The sequence below is a fragment of the Pipistrellus kuhlii genome, unplaced genomic scaffold (assembly GCF_014108245.1).
Source record: "Pipistrellus kuhlii isolate mPipKuh1 unplaced genomic scaffold, mPipKuh1.p scaffold_m20_p_7, whole genome shotgun sequence".
Taxonomy (NCBI): Eukaryota; Metazoa; Chordata; class Mammalia; order Chiroptera; family Vespertilionidae; genus Pipistrellus; species Pipistrellus kuhlii.
The window spans coordinates 7,243,652-7,259,293 of NW_023425573.1; the positions used below are offsets into that span (position 1 = coordinate 7,243,652).

Below are 15,642 nucleotides of genomic sequence, written 5' to 3' on the forward strand. Positions count from 1 at the left end.
AATCAATGTGTTCCTCTCACATTGATATTTCTGTCTTCCCCTCTTTCTTTCACTCTCTCTAAAAATCAGTGGGAAAATAGCCTCAGATGAGGAAAAAAAAAAAAAAAAAAAAAGAACAAATCTAATCATGGTGTGATTCTAAGCTGTTTTTTCTGGTTTATGAGATGCAAAGCGTTTCCAATAAACCCAATGAAACTGAATCCTTATCAGGATTATATTTATCACTACTCAGAGATTTATTTTATTTTGTCCCACTGATTGCTTAAATGTTCAGGGAGCATTTAAGAGAGACCTGGGCTAAAACACTTGATGACATCTGGCATATGGCCATTTATTCAACAACACCAGTGAACACAGGAAAGGGGGTTATGATAAATGACTAAAGTACAAAGCCACAACATTTATGTTAACAAAAGTTTTAATACAGACTTGACTAAAAGATGCATACAATGAGTACTGAAACTCCATTCATAGGCAGTCTACAAGATTATGAATGAATTATATTAACTTCAAACAAAACTCCAGGTTGTGTACTTAAAAAATTACAAGCCACTTAAAAATGAAAATCAACAATGGAAGGAACGATTGTAAAATACGACGGGATGATTTTAAAGAAAGGGTTCAAGTATTACTGGTAAAATTCTTCAGACACTGGTCTTTGAAAAGTTTGTGCATTTCCCATCTTTGCATAGTAAAGGGGAAAAAAAGAAAACCAAAAAACACACATACCACTTGGTCAAACTCTGCAACCCTATGTGAGTCATGTTTCAAACCATGCACCTACGTGTACTGCTCATTTATCTAATAGGAGTAGCTCTAAGTGAGTGGGCTCATGCAGTATCCTAGGTGAGCAATGAAGTCAGCCTACATTTCCTCATCCATGTGTTGTTCTTTAATGCAGTGAACATATAGCGGGTGAGATGGGAACTTGTCATTACTTAACACTAACTCTTGTTGGGTAACATTGAATGGTGATAATACTTGTGCTTTGAGCTCAAATGAACAACAAGGATTCTTCACATCACAGAAATCAGCAAGTGAACAGCATGTGCAAGAGAAAATACAGCTGAGTTGGAAACTACATAACCTAATACCACCAAAAATAATTAGAACCCATAGTTTACGATTGGTATGGTTGCATAATCTTTCATATTCATACACACAGCTTAAAGCTTGTGTATTTTACATATACACACAATTAATTTAACATTGGAGCATAGGTTTCGTTACCTATGAAACTGCCAGTGTAACAAAAAGTTACACAGACATTTGCCATATGTACATAATTTTTTGGGGACCACTGTGGTCTGATTTAAAACTTAACATCGCACATTTACAATGTTGTTTGTGAAATGCTCGAAAGTTAATGATAAAGATTTAATTTGTTTTGTAACTACCATGGTTGTGTTTCTATTAAGTCACGAGGTGCCTCTGGAAGAGCAGTGAAATGTACATGGTGGACTCAGCAGTGGCTGAGAATCCAGGAGTGAGTAGGACCCAGCAACAGAGACAGAAATATGCAGCGACAGGAAGAGATGCCAAGTAATCCGAGTTCCTCGGAGGTGAAAGAGCCATTGCCACTAGGGAAGGGAGATGCACAACCTGTGTCTTAGGAAGCCAAGAAGAAGGTTGGTCTACCTTGTAGAGAAAGAACCCTGTTTGCACAATAGACACATACAGCTAGCTCTAGAGAAAGACTGCGTACCTGTGTAGCACCTAGTACTCAGAAAGCAACAGCAGGAGGAAGATGTTAGGTTATGGTCAATTGTAGCAGATAGAAAGTTTCTGCTCTAGGACTGTGCTACCTCCAGGATTTAAAATATATGGGAAAGGGGGAGAGGGGAATGGGAGAGAAAAAAAGCGGGGGGGAGGAGAGGGGAAGTAAACAATATATGTGTGGGAAAAACTCTAATGTTTTAAGAGCACATTTTGAAGACAGAATCCTTTCCAAAGTCAAAGCCAAGGTTGTGAGACGAATGTCATGAAGCGTGCTGAAAAGGGACTTACAGCTCACTGCCGTGGTTGTCATGATGTGAATAGTATAACTGATGTCCTGTTCCTAAACGGTCGCTAGAGAAGTATGGGTATGTTGGAGTCTCCAGGAAACCCCATCTCTAGATGGACACTCAGTGAATGGATCATGTACAAGTTTTACATTCAGAACAAAGTCGGGACCAAGTTTCTCTATTAATGTATTTAACACTTGATTGGAAGCGATCATGAGCTTATTAATGGAAGAAGAAACCTCAGTGAAAGTGAACTAAACTCAGAGGGATGTGGGAATCCAGATTACATCTGCAAATCTTCCTGGAGGGAAAAGAAGGTGACTCTGTATATATAGAACCCCACTGTGAGCCAGCGCAACTATCCACAGACCAGCAGCACACCATGGGCCCATCAAGGCTTGTTGAAAACACAGCACACAGAAGTAAAGGCTATGCCAGCAGTGCTCACAGAAAGGGGATTGGTATTTCTGTCTCATCGCCAGTGTTACAGTGGGGTTCCACCATATATATTTTGAGGCAGGAGGATGAAGCATGAATGAAATATTGATAGTAATAGATATGAATAAAATGGAGAGCTTAACTTCTTTTCCAAGCTTTCAACACTGAAAAAATATTATTATTATTATTTTTAATTTAAGGCTTTAAGTTTATCCTCCTTTCACATTAAATACAGGGGGGGAAATTGTCAAAACCAAACACTAACATCATGAGCTTGGCACTTTAGTGAATAATTTGAAAGGGTGTCTACTTTCTTACATTATATACATATGTTTATAATGACAACAAAATAATTTTAGAGACTTACCAGTACATGTATTTGCATTTACATAATTTTGGGGTTTTTAATATGGGTTATTTTGTTGTTGTGTGTTTCCCTCATCTTTTGTTTACTTTTTGTTTCAAAGCATTTTGTTTCATTCAAACATTTCTTTAAATTGCACTCGTTTTGTGCCCAAACTCTTTGTATCTGTGGCCACATCATTTTTAAGCAAGCCCAACAATCACTGTACAACATGTTATAAGAGAGAAGGTCAGAGACAAAGAAATGGCGAAAAGGAACCAAAAACATGGGGAGCAAACAATGAACTCAAATTCACAGAGAATCTTTGCAAGAAAAATATTTCGGTACAGACAAGTGAACAGTATGTGTCAAAATCTCTTATTTCCATATTTACATTTATAAAAGAACTATACAATAGTATCCACGCCTAAGTCCCAGCTCCTGTGTCCCACGGCTGCCTGGTCCAAGAGAAACTGAATGGGACAATGAACCAACAAGTGCAGGGAGTTGGTGGCCTGGTCTAGACTAGGGGGCGGGGCCAGGCAGCTTCCCCAGGTTCACCTGTCATCTCCACCTTAGGAATTCAGTTGCAGGTTTGGCTGAGGATTGGCTTGCTAGCTGCTTGTTGTAGATATGCCATGCATGTTTTACCCTTTCAAAAATTATGTCTTCATGCCACTGGAGTGTGTCATTGGTAGGAAAAGAGAAAAGAAATCATGCCAGATCATTTAGAAGTTATTAAGTGCCAGCAGGCTGAGGAAGAAAAAAAAAGTCATTTGCTATCTTTAATGGTTCATTTATTGCACTTAATTGTTGATGTTGTTGTTGTTCCTTCTTCCTTTAAAAATAAAAAAGAGATTCTGAAACAGTTCATTTTAGAACTCTGTCTTCCCCCCCCCCCCCCCTTTTATTGACAGGTGGCAGGAGGAGTTCACTGAAATGATTTCCAAAAAAGACAGTTTTCTTTGACCTCATCCAGGTCATCCCAACTTGAGTTTCTACAGTCATGACCACTCAGTGTTCTTGTTTACAGACTGAACAGTGCTGGCAACACTGCTGAAAGCGTGTCACGTCCAGAATCCAACAGTGTGAGGCACTGTTCGTCCGCCGCAGCTGATTCAGATGGGGCCTTGCTGACTCGGATCGAACCTCCTCTTCTTGACATTTCTTCCCAAGTGCGTCAAAAGAAGATGCAAGCGGAAGCGGGGGGGAAATCCACAATATTAGTCAGATCACGATAACAGGAGGGTGATGATAATGACAACGCTAGTTCCAGAGCAAAGTAATCAACTCACACTGAGGCAGATTTTCTAAAATAACTCGAAATGGAAACACAGAACCTCTTACACTTTTGAATGTCTTGACAACCTCTCCACTAGAATGCATTCATTTGTGAAGATCAAAAGAGGCTTGCAGTTGTTCATTTGAAACCACTGACAGTCTCAGGAGCCCAATTTGTCTCTTATTTGAGAAGTAACTGACAGAGCTAATTGTCGCTGGATCAAAATTATTTTATGAAGGGCTCTTCCATTTCGGGGCTAATAGAACTCTGAAGGTCTCGATTCCTTCCAGGATCTGTGAGTTCAGTATCAGTGAATCAGCCTTTGCCAAGATGGCAAAACGCCTTGTTCTACTCAGTGATTGTGCTGCCTTGGCGTGTGAGTTCTTACCACACTGTGGAACGAGCATTTTTCATGTCGAGAAAGTTGAAGGTCAGAGTGCACAGGGAGAGAGCACACTCTGAGGAGAATGGACACAGGCTCAGGTTAGTTAAGCAAATGCAGCAGATTAGCTTAGTTGAAAGATAAAAGTTAAAATGCCTCGCTCACAGTGTCCAGTCTCCTAAAAAAGTGGTTCTGATGTTTCAAAAGAGAAAAGAAAGAACCAGCAAGACACTTGTACAAGGCAACAAGAATTGGTTGCAACCTCCCCATGGTCTGGTTTCATGTGGGGCATCAAGCAAAGAGGCTCATGCATTTAATCTGCGCACTGGGCGGGTGCCACGCTGCTGCCACCGAGATATCATGCAAAACTGGAGACCGAGGAGTCCCCAGGAGCTCTCGGTCCCCTGCCCACTCATTCGGGGCAGCTGGTACAGCCCTAAGTACCAAAAGGATTACAGTATGTTCCTCCTCACTTCTAGGTAATTTAAAATAAAAATAACACTAAAGTCCAAAGTTCAAAGTTGATCCTGCAAAGTTCTTATTTTCCCCCAAGATAACCACTTCGATGCTTTTTTTTGTTGTTGAACTATCACATATAAAAATCTTCAAAGAAAAATTTCCTTTCCTTTTTCAAAGTTTTCATTGAAACATCTTTAATGGCCTAAGCACATGGTTCATTGACCTAGCAGGTAATCCATTGCAGCAAACACTATTTCAACAGTGCTCCTTCCTTTTCTTCGCTATCACCCACCACCACCTTACAACCCTCCTGGGAGCCAATATTCTCAAAAGCATGCATTGCTGATGCTGCCCTAGAAATAGAGATGGGACCAAGAGGGACATATCCCATAATACATCTGTCCCTGAGTTTGCTCCAGAGCACAAGCAGTGCATCTACTTTCCATGATCGTATCCCTTGAAGATTAAGTATTAATATATTAGGAACCACACTTCCAGTGAGTCAGGTGGGAGAAAACAGGGACTGCTTGACCTTGTAAAATAACTCTGAAGAACTACTAGTAAGTTATGCATTTCAAGAGAAATGTTAAACTAATGTCTTCTCAATTAAAATGAATGTAGAGGAGATATCAAGCAAACTATTGCTATGCATGTAAATGACTATATTGCCCACATCTAAATTTCTTTATTCAAATGCAGGGAATGTCAGGTGAACAGTCATGCCCAAGGTCATAACTACAATCCAGTTCACTTTTAACGGAGATATGAAATCCCACTTCAGCACGACATACAGGCCACCTCTGTGCTTCTTCTAAAAGTCAGTTTTTGAAGCTTAGATTGCATTTTTTTAAAAATAGAAGCAATGTCCAACAGGGTGACTAGGTTCCCAGGCCGACCAGGAGGCTAAACCATGTTACAGAACCATGTACTTATCAGAAAATAGCATCTGCATACCAATAGGGGATTCTGGGGCCATATATCTTCCCCGATGAGGATGAAAAGGACACTCCCATGGCAGGCTCACTGCGAGGGTCCCTCACATAGAAGCTGTAACCACCATGGGCTACTGTACGTTGACAACTGCTTGTCCTGAATTTTCTATATCTAATATTTTTGTTCAACTGCAGTGTGCGAGCACAACTATCGTAGGGATGTACTTATTGTTTTCCTTCCATGACTGTCTCACCTGAATATTCTCTGTTCACTAGGACTGTGAGGCAATTAACTTTCTCAACATAACCTGTAAGGTATTTCTGGATCGTTATAAAATATTACCATAAACCTCAATCCTTGCATTGACCCCGTTTTCATTAACTTTTACTACTTTTGAAAAACCTGTACTTTTGTCCACAATATATAGTATACGCACATACATGTATACAAAATAAGAGTTGTATTAAACAACTCTTCAGTTAACAACAACCATCTCAGATTGTAAAGGCCTTAGACCTTTCAATGGTCTACTGAGCCACTACTATCACCTTTTTCTCTCTCCACAATGAGTCCTTGCCCACCCACCAAAAAGCCCTCCCTTGACCCTTTCTAGGCAACCTTAGACTGAGTTCTCTTCCTCAACTCCCGAACTCAGTCCTCCTGGCAAACTGAGAGAAACTGCCTAACACAGGAGCAGCAGGCACATGGGAAGTTTTGCATTGGGATCCGGTCATGGAATTCGGATAAGTAACAAGTCTGATTATGCTCCTCATGGAAAGACCGGGTAACATTGACCCCATTTCCTAACTCTGTAAAAACCAAAAGCAAATAAAAAAAAACAACACATGTATTCTTTTGAGAAAATACAATTAGCTATATTAAGTTCCTTTCCAAATTCATCCAATTTGACATTCAAACAATTTAGTTAACTTCCCTTGTATTCATCCAGATGGGGTCCTTTAAGTTTTCATTTATGTGAGTACCTAAACAGTCTGTGCTTTTTTCCAAAAGCTAATAAAAGCAACAGCTCTAATGATCTAACCAAGTATATTATTACACAACACTGGATAGAAGCCCTGAGTCCCCATGAGTCAGGACAGAGTTTGCAATCCTCTGCACCACAGCATTAGTCTGTGTGTGTAGGTGTGGAGAGGATAAGGAGCAGGGGGTAAGGGTAAATAAATGCAGATATGGGTAAATGTTGGATAAGTTGGTATGCCAAGAGTCTAGATTTATTTTCCACAGGTTGTCTCAGAGAAAAATTCTAAAGACCCAAAAGACTGGAAATATATAGACTAAACTGTGTTCGGCAAACTGCGGCTCAAGAGCCACATGCAGCTCTTTGGCCCCTTGAGTGTGGCTCTTGCACAAAATACCACAGCCTGAGCGAGTCTATTTTGAAGAAGTGGCAGTAGAAGAAGTTTAAGTTTAAAAAATTTGGCTCTCAAAAGAAATTTCAATCCTTGTACTGTTGATATTTGGCTCTGTTGACTAAAGAGTTTGACAAACCACTGGACTAAACCATCCCTTAGAAACCTCATATTTTTAGAGTATGAAATTAAAGATATACTAAGGTATATCTACCACATTGTTCAATAGATTAGGATATTCCAAATAAAATAACCTATCAAATAAAGCATTTTTTTTCTTTTCAGGAAGTCTATAACCTTGCTTATGAAAGTCATATTCTCATTAAGCAAAGCTTTCAGACTCTACGACTCTGCTATGAAGTAATATACATTTATATTATTTTTTTCCCACAATAATCTTGATAAACCTTCATTGTCACCTTACACACACAAAGGTACATGTACTCACACATGCACACACTCACATGCACTCTTGCTTTTTACCACTTATTTCAGAGGAAATATGGTTTAAGAGGAAAAAAACATTAAAAAATGGCAGTGTGTGTCATGGGCCAAAGCATTGCTGTATTTCTCATTTGTACTTGAATGGCATGACCCTTCTTCCATATCCATGTCACTCACAGTGTTGTGCCCAAAGACACCTGATGTTAGGGAAAAACCGCACTTCCCCTGAGCAGTTCATACATTTGGAAGTTTGTGGTGCCCTCCAATTTTGCAGGTTACTTTATGTCTCTTCTAGCAATAAAAACCTGGTTCAGGAGGGATGTCCAATAAAGGTATGTAGAGCAATCTTTCTTGCCAACTATTTTTCAACTTCTGCTTCTAAAGGTAATCCCTTTAGTACTTTCATTGAACTCAATGAAAGACGCAAGGCTTTCAGTTCAACTAGCAAATAATTATACTTCCAAAGTATATAATCATCTCCCAAACTGCCCAGGTGGTGAGAAAACCTGAACTTGATCATTCAGCACCCACAGTCTTTCACTGCAAAGTTGTAGATCTTTCTTGTTGAATATAAACCACATAGCTACTATTAAAGTTGAAAGCAAATTCAGATCTTCATGGAGCAACCAATAGCAAAAAGAGCAGCAGCTTCTCCACATCTAAACTCCTAAAGTAACTTCACTCCTTCACTTTTTTTTTTTTTCAGAATTTAAAAAATTTACTTTAGCCGAAACCAGTTTGGCTCAGTGGATAGAGCATCAGCCTGTGGACTGAAAGGTCCCAGGTTCGATTCCGGTCAAGGATATGTTCCTTGGTTGTAGTAGGCACATCCCCAGTAGGGGATGTGCAAGAGGCAGCTGATCGATGATTCTCTCTCATCGATATTTTCTAATTTTCGATCCCTCTCTCTTCCTCTCTGTAAAAAAATCAACAAAATATATGTTTTTTGTGTTTTTTTTAAAATTTACTTCACACTGTTCTATAATGTTTTTCTTTATGAAGGTCGTAGGGCACCGGAAGGGACATTGACCTAGCATAGTGGTACGCACCTGTGCAGCAATCCCACAGCAGTTTCTCCCCACCCACCCTTTGTGTTATGTTGATTAGACGTCTCTCTCAGATTTAATTAATCTGAACCAGGCCTAATCCACTTATATACACCGTGATAAAAAGGCTTTTCCATTTTTTCCCCCAAAGAAACATGCAATTCAAGCTGTGAGCTAGGCCAGGCCGCCGTTTTGAGGTCCTGCTACAGAATTGTGCTATCTCCAAATGTTGAGATGGGAAATTTGATATTGCTTGCGGCTGGATGGCAAAGATGCACAGTGGGCTGTTTTCCAAGCCCGAGCATGAGCCAAATTTATTTTCCTTGAGGCATATTTAAATGGGGGCATTATAAACTAATGGATCATGGAACAGCTGTCATGTACAGTGACTTGTTTATAGTAAGTAACAAGGCACTGAGAAATATTTTTGTGAATTAGGCCAGTCCAAACAAAAACATGTTATTCTGTCATGTGCCACATGAGTGACTCAATATCTGGGCAATGTTTGATTAATACTGTGATGGGAAATTCAAACATGAGCCAGGACCAGTTTGGCTCAGTGGATAGAGCGTCGGCCTGCGAACTGAGGGGTCCCGAGTTCGATTCCGGTCAAGGGCGTGTACCTTGGTTGCGGGCACATCCCCACTAGGGGGTGTGCAAGAGGCAGCTGGTCGATGTTTCTCTTTCATCGACGTTTCTAACTCTCTGTACCTCTCAATTCCTCTCTGTGTAAAATCAATAAAATATATTAAAAAAAAAAAAAGAAATTCAAACCTGAGTTGCATACTGGGAGTGTGTTTTTGAAAACACATTGATGCAAAACTAATGTTCCATCAAACAACTTCAAGTTTATAAATCTCTCTGTGGAAAAGAGGTACTATTTGATAATAGCTCCCAAGTTGAAAACACTCAAAAACTTGCAGGCTTGAATTAATTTAAATCATCTTTTGGTTTTTCTTTCATAATCAATTTCTAATCATAACATTTTAACTGGTTTAAGTAAACAGAATTCAGGATATAAAATATAAAACTGACTAAACTTCCTAATTAAGGCAATTATTCAGACAATTCAGGTAAAAAACTTCCTCAATTGTGTAACCAGATGAAGGCAAAGTGGGCTTTGAATTTGGCCAATGGTCTTACTTCCCACTTAAATTTGTTTCTATAGGTCTGGTTGAAATGTAATTTATCATAAGTAATACTTCGCATAAGTGGTCTTATTTACAAATTGTGAGTCACCAAAGCACGAAAAGCTATAGAAAGGAATTACCCAATGATTCTGAGGTATAGAAATATCCAAACTGAGTAAATTAGGTTTGAAGTTTTAGATTATTTGTGATTATCTGGCACATCTATTGAAATGAACTTAGTTCCATGATCAGTATACAATCCAAACTAAAAGTGTACTTACTATATGAAGACACACCAGGCCTACCAATCACGTCAACATTTGCAGTTAATTAGAAAATATTAAGTATCAAAAAACTACACCTTAAATTGCAAAGTGGAACTAGTTTAGGTGGTTAGGGAATTAATGAGAATATTTTTGAAAATCTGTTTTTATAAAATAATGAAGCTTTTAAAATCCTGAAGTTACATAAAGTATAATATGATGTGTAATGATGAACAAATGGTTACTTGGGTTGTGAAAATTTCAAAATGTCAATGGACTATCAACCAGTTTAAAACAGATACAAGGAGTTTATGTCCACCATTTCCAACTGTACAGTTTCCTCTCAGACCTGTGTATTAATAAATGTCTCTCAGAATGCTCGCCCCTAAAAGCTGACGGTGAAAGAACTTCCACTTTCTCTCTTTAACTCAGTGCATGTGAATACCTTTCTCATTTCATGTTTCTCCACTTGCCTGAAGATGGCATTGGTGTTTTCATATTTCTTCTTTTCTGACCCGTTTGTGAATGAGGTATTTTTCTCAGTCTTACTGTTAAAACTTGTAGCAGGAACTCAAAACTTGGTTATGTAAGCAGAAAAGAGAAGTGCCAGAGCCACTGAGAAGAAGGCATGCCGCGTTGCTTACTTAAATCCCCATCCTGTGCCCCCAAGGACAATAGCTGCTACCAGGATGGCACCAGCGATGGAGCCTATTATGAGATTGGTGGCACTAGGACCTGTGACAAAGGATCATGGGAAGAAAGTCATATGAGCCAACCACTTTCGTTACCACAAGGGAAAGGCAGTTGAAGGGTTTCAGGAAGTCAATACCCTGCATAAAAGATTGCTAAACACATAAATCACCTTTTTGACTTAGCTTAATTTCACTTTCCACACTGTGGATAACAACTGCTGGGGGCTGAATGCCTTTACATCTGCAGCTTCTGCACCACTGACAATTAAGTTCCATTAAATCCACCTTTCGCTGAATTTGAAGCAAATAGGCGCCAATGGCTGTCATTGCACATCTTTCGACTCCTCCCCTTTCCCAATACCTCAAATCAAACGAGTCAAAGAGCGCAAAAAGAACGCGATTGCATTAGAATTAGCTCAATCTGCTGGCAAACGAGGGCATGAAAAGAAGGAACTATTCTACTGAAGTGTTCTTTCAAGCAACCCATAAAATTATCTGAATGCTACAGGTTTTATGCCCCACGGGGAGACAGTTAAAATTCAGAAGTCAGAAGAAGGTTACCAATAAAGATCTGGCTTGGAAGTCTAGTTCTCAAAGATATATTTCTTCACAGCACAGATCCAGGCAGTGTTCAAACAGCAGCATGGGCTTCCAGAGGCAAGATATAAAGAACGTGTAAAACTTACTGGGTAATTTTGGGGAAATGGAAAAAAGAAAGTGGAATTCCCTGTTTGAGGAAGAGTTGGCATTACCGTGTATTCTCTCCACTCATATAGCAAACACCTGGGCTCCCTCTTTTTACAGGTAAGCAACATTCACGTTAGTATGAGAATTATTTTAAGTATCACATCATACAGGATGCTAATATGCAGGTACAGCGCCCTATGCCCCTGTTCCCAAGGTCACAGGGCCCATTTTGCTAGCTCCCCTGGAATCCTCCTCAGGTTTGTGTGTGCATTCATTGCCGTGTAAAAGATTCTCTTTTCTGCTCACATCAGTGCCCTGGACTGTGTACATAAATGGATGCCACTTTCAGCAGCCATGAAATTGTCTTTTCACTCAGAGACCCCCGGTGTTTGCGTAATGGGGGTTACAATGGACATCTCAGGGATGAGGTCTCTTGGGGCTCCCAGGTTTGGACACACCCTTAAGACTAACCACTGAGGTTCTAGAGAACAGAAATCTCAGTGGCCTTTAGAGATACAGCCAAAATAACCTAATTAGAAAAAGCCACTGGCTGTAATGCCGGAATGACCAAACGACGGGCCACCAGGAGGTGCACTGATGGGTCCTGCAACCAAGGTGGAAGGAGGGATTCTGGGTCCCACAGCAGCGGCAGGAGGGACTCTGGGTCTCACATGATTTCATGCACTGGGCCTCTAGTAAATAATAATGAGAGCCGCAAAAGCTGGTTAACTACGATTCACTGTCCTGACGATGTGGGTGCACTTTTAAGCACTTGGCATTATTATCTCATCTGATCCTCACCAAACCCTAAGAGGTAGGAACTATGACTAGCCCTGTTTAACAGATGGAAAAATAGAGGCTTCTAGAAGTCAATACGTGACAGAGGCAAGATTTGAACCCAGATGTGTTTGACTCTAAAGCTTATAGGATACTCCAAGGGGCAGCAAACTACAGACCATGAGCCAAATCTGGCCCTGCTGACTGTTTTTTCAAAGAAGCTTTACTGGGACACAGCTAATTCATCCCCATGCGGTTTACAGCTGCTTTTAGGCTAAGAGAGCAAAGTCACAAGGTTGGGACAGACATCCTGTCGCCGGCAAAGCCAAAACTATTTACCATCTGCCCTGTTACAGAGTTTGCTAACCTCTCCACTAAAGCAACACCATTCCATGTATACGTGTTTCCTCCGCAGAGCTTAATAGGGACTCAAATATTAAAACACTTAAAAAATATTTATATTACCGTGTACAGAATGTATGCCTTAGACACGATTTGCACCTTACTGGCTCAGAAAACAGGCTGGAATTAGAATCAATACATAACCACTGAGAATTAATTCCTGATTTACAACGATAAACTAAGGAGTAGGCACAAAAGCAAAACAAGTCTTTGGAATCCTTAGGGATGAAATGACATTACACTGCCGGTCAAACTAATAGGCATCAAGACTACTTTGTAAAAAATAAATAAATAAATAAATAAAATAAAAAGCCGAAACCGGTTTGGCTCAGCGGTAGAGCATCGGTCTGTGGACTGAAAAGTCCCTGGTTCGATTCCGGTCAAGGGCATGTACCTTGGTTGCGGGCACACCCTGGTAGGGGGTGTGCAAGAGGCAACTGGTCGATGTTTCCCTCTCATCAACATTTCTAGATCTCTATCTCTCTCCCTTCTCTGTAAAAAAATCAATAAAATATATTAAAAAAAAAAGACTACCTTGTACTATGTGGATTTTATTTTACTTTTTAACTAGTATTTACTATTTACTAAATTTAACTGTATTTGCTATTTTAGCAACTCTGGCAAAATTTAGAATTTAAAGGGAAAAAATCAGTAAACTAATAGACAACAACAGTGTATACACCAAGAATAATAACATCTATGTTTAGAAATCTATATATATATATATACACACGTATACAGACTTACCTGTCACAACCAGAAATAGCCACAAGCCAACACTGGCAGGGAAGGAGGACAAGGACTGTGCCTTACCACAAAGCTCCCGGGTCCTGCCTAGCTCTAAGACTCAAAGGGAACATTATTAAAGTTCACCCCTTCCATTAGCACAGTCAATAAATTACATTTTTTTAAAAATGGAATTGGAATGATTTTTTAAAAACGACCTTTCTTCCCAAGGAGGAATTTCACATCAATGTGTGTGTGGAATTTCCCCCTGGGAATGGAATGTTCCTTCTACATCTAATCCAGTCAACAGACCCAGGTGAAGTTTTCTAGAAGTTTGTTTTCTAGAAATATTTTACTTCCCATAAACTTTTCTTTCTAACAGAGATGGAGAAACAAAATATTTTTTCAAAAACTTCTAGCTTCCCCGGGGTTAATTAGCTTCAGAGTCCATATGGATGGGATTACAATATCCAAGTGTAGTCAAGATCCAAGTCTAGCCAAAGCCCTTCAACTCAGGTGAGATTTAGGGAATCAACACCACCTGGGACCTACGGACCTCCCTCTTCATGCTATTTCTTTCCAGCCCCGGGCCTCCCAGACCCAGGCTGAAAGGAGAACATCTGTGAGCTGCCACCAATGGGACTAAGGAGAAATGTGAGTGATGTTCTCAAGGTGCCTATGGTTTGGTCTGATTGAGTGCCGGTTGCCTGGTGATCCCTGAAGACACTAGCAATCTGTTCCTGGGCCACTGTGAGTGTCAGCATCACCACAGTGAGCAGAAAAGACAGCATGTCAAGGAGTGTTTTTGTAACTTGAAAAGGCTCTCCCTGAAATTAGAGGGGGGGAAAAACCACAATAATCTTTTAGTCTACATGTACATTGGCAATCTCATGGAAGCAATAGCCCATGGAGAACTGACAGCTATTCTGAAGATACAGATCAAGTGCACAGCAACCTAAATAGAGGCACCTGGAGAGCTCAGTGGGCGAGGGCATGCAGGCCACAGATTTATACTCTGGCTCCTCAACAGACAAACCCACCAGGTGTTTTGCAACTGTTCCCTTAAAGTTTTGCAAGTTTGGATTAAATGTCTCTTCATTCTTAATGCTGTTTGCTCCCAAATACTTATGTAAATATTAAGTTGGAATTATTAACCTATTTTATTAAAAAAAAAAAAAAAAAGAGGCAATGTCCTAAATATGTTTCCTTGTAAATACAAGCTGAGCTTCCTTTAGCCCTCACAATCAACGGAGAAAATGTTAGTGGCTATCATTCAGATTACCCTTAAAAATATCTACAGTTGTTGATAATTCCTAATTGTATAAGTGAATCTATTTGACTGGTGATGATTCAATTAATCATCAGAGTCCTAATAAAACACTTCTATAAAAAACATTTTTGCCAATAAATAGTAAAAAAAAAAAAAAAAAAAGTCTGTATCTTAGCATTACTTTGCAAGTGGAGGAGCAATGGAAGCTTCTGGACCCTGGCCTTCACGGTGAAGACATCATCAGCACCCAGGATTACATCATGCCCCACATTGTTCCAGACAGGAGAAGGTTCTCCACGACACAAGACAACCACACGACACAAACACGTCCAAATCACAGCACAAATAGCACCATCACGGGCAACACATCGACGAGACAACACGGGGAGTCAGGGATTGAGGTCAGCTCACACACTGGGGACCAAACGGAAACACTCTGAAACTCAAAAAGATGCTTACTCTATTCCCCACCCCGTGCCTCCAAAAATCACCCCCAGGGCCAGAATGGTGCCTGCCACAGCGCCTATTAGCCTGCTTGTGGCCAGGTTCACTGTGTGGAGGGAAAAACGGAGATTTTTTAAAAAATAAAACAAATAAAAAATATTTGATCACACTGATTTCACTAACGAACAAAATCATCTATTCAGGAAGTGCTTTGAAAGTCAGTTATATATTAAATTGTTTTTGCTTATTAAGCTCTACATACACACTGAAAATATTCAAGGATAATCTTGTATTTACATTCCAATTCCAAAAACTGTAGTTAAATATATAATGTCTTACACTTTTACACAAAGAAATAAGCCAATTGGAATGAAGTGGAATGAAGTGAAATTAAAATGTAATTTAAACTGCCAAGCAACAAATCTGTTTTCTAATTCAAAAGTTATAAACCATTAGTATACTTTTTTAAGACTCCTAAAACTATAAAATATGCCTAAGAAGCTATTATTTTTTTAAATCTAAAACCTACTCAATTCTGTGGAAATCCT

At 39.7% G+C, this 15,642-nt stretch overlaps 1 protein-coding gene across 3 annotated transcripts in view; it reads right to left on the minus strand.

Annotated features, from left to right (window-relative positions):
• Positions 1–310: 310 nt before the first annotated feature.
• The window catches only part of ADAM23 (ADAM metallopeptidase domain 23), a 151,992-nt gene continuing 136,660 nt past the window's right edge, over positions 311–15,642 (minus strand). Inside the window, exons 25-26 of one of the 3 annotated variants that reach the window (XM_045575415.1) lie at positions 15,110–15,200; positions 311–3,954 (exon numbers count right to left, since the gene is read on the minus strand). In XM_045575415.1, coding sequence (XP_045431371.1) covers positions 3,906–3,954; positions 15,110–15,200 — 140 coding nt within the window. In that variant the 3' untranslated portion in view covers positions 311–3,905. Of the gene's footprint in view, positions 3,955–10,740; positions 10,832–15,109; positions 15,201–15,642 lie in introns of all 3 variants that reach the window. The other 2 variants (XM_036421843.2, XM_036421844.2) reach the window with 2 other exon arrangements.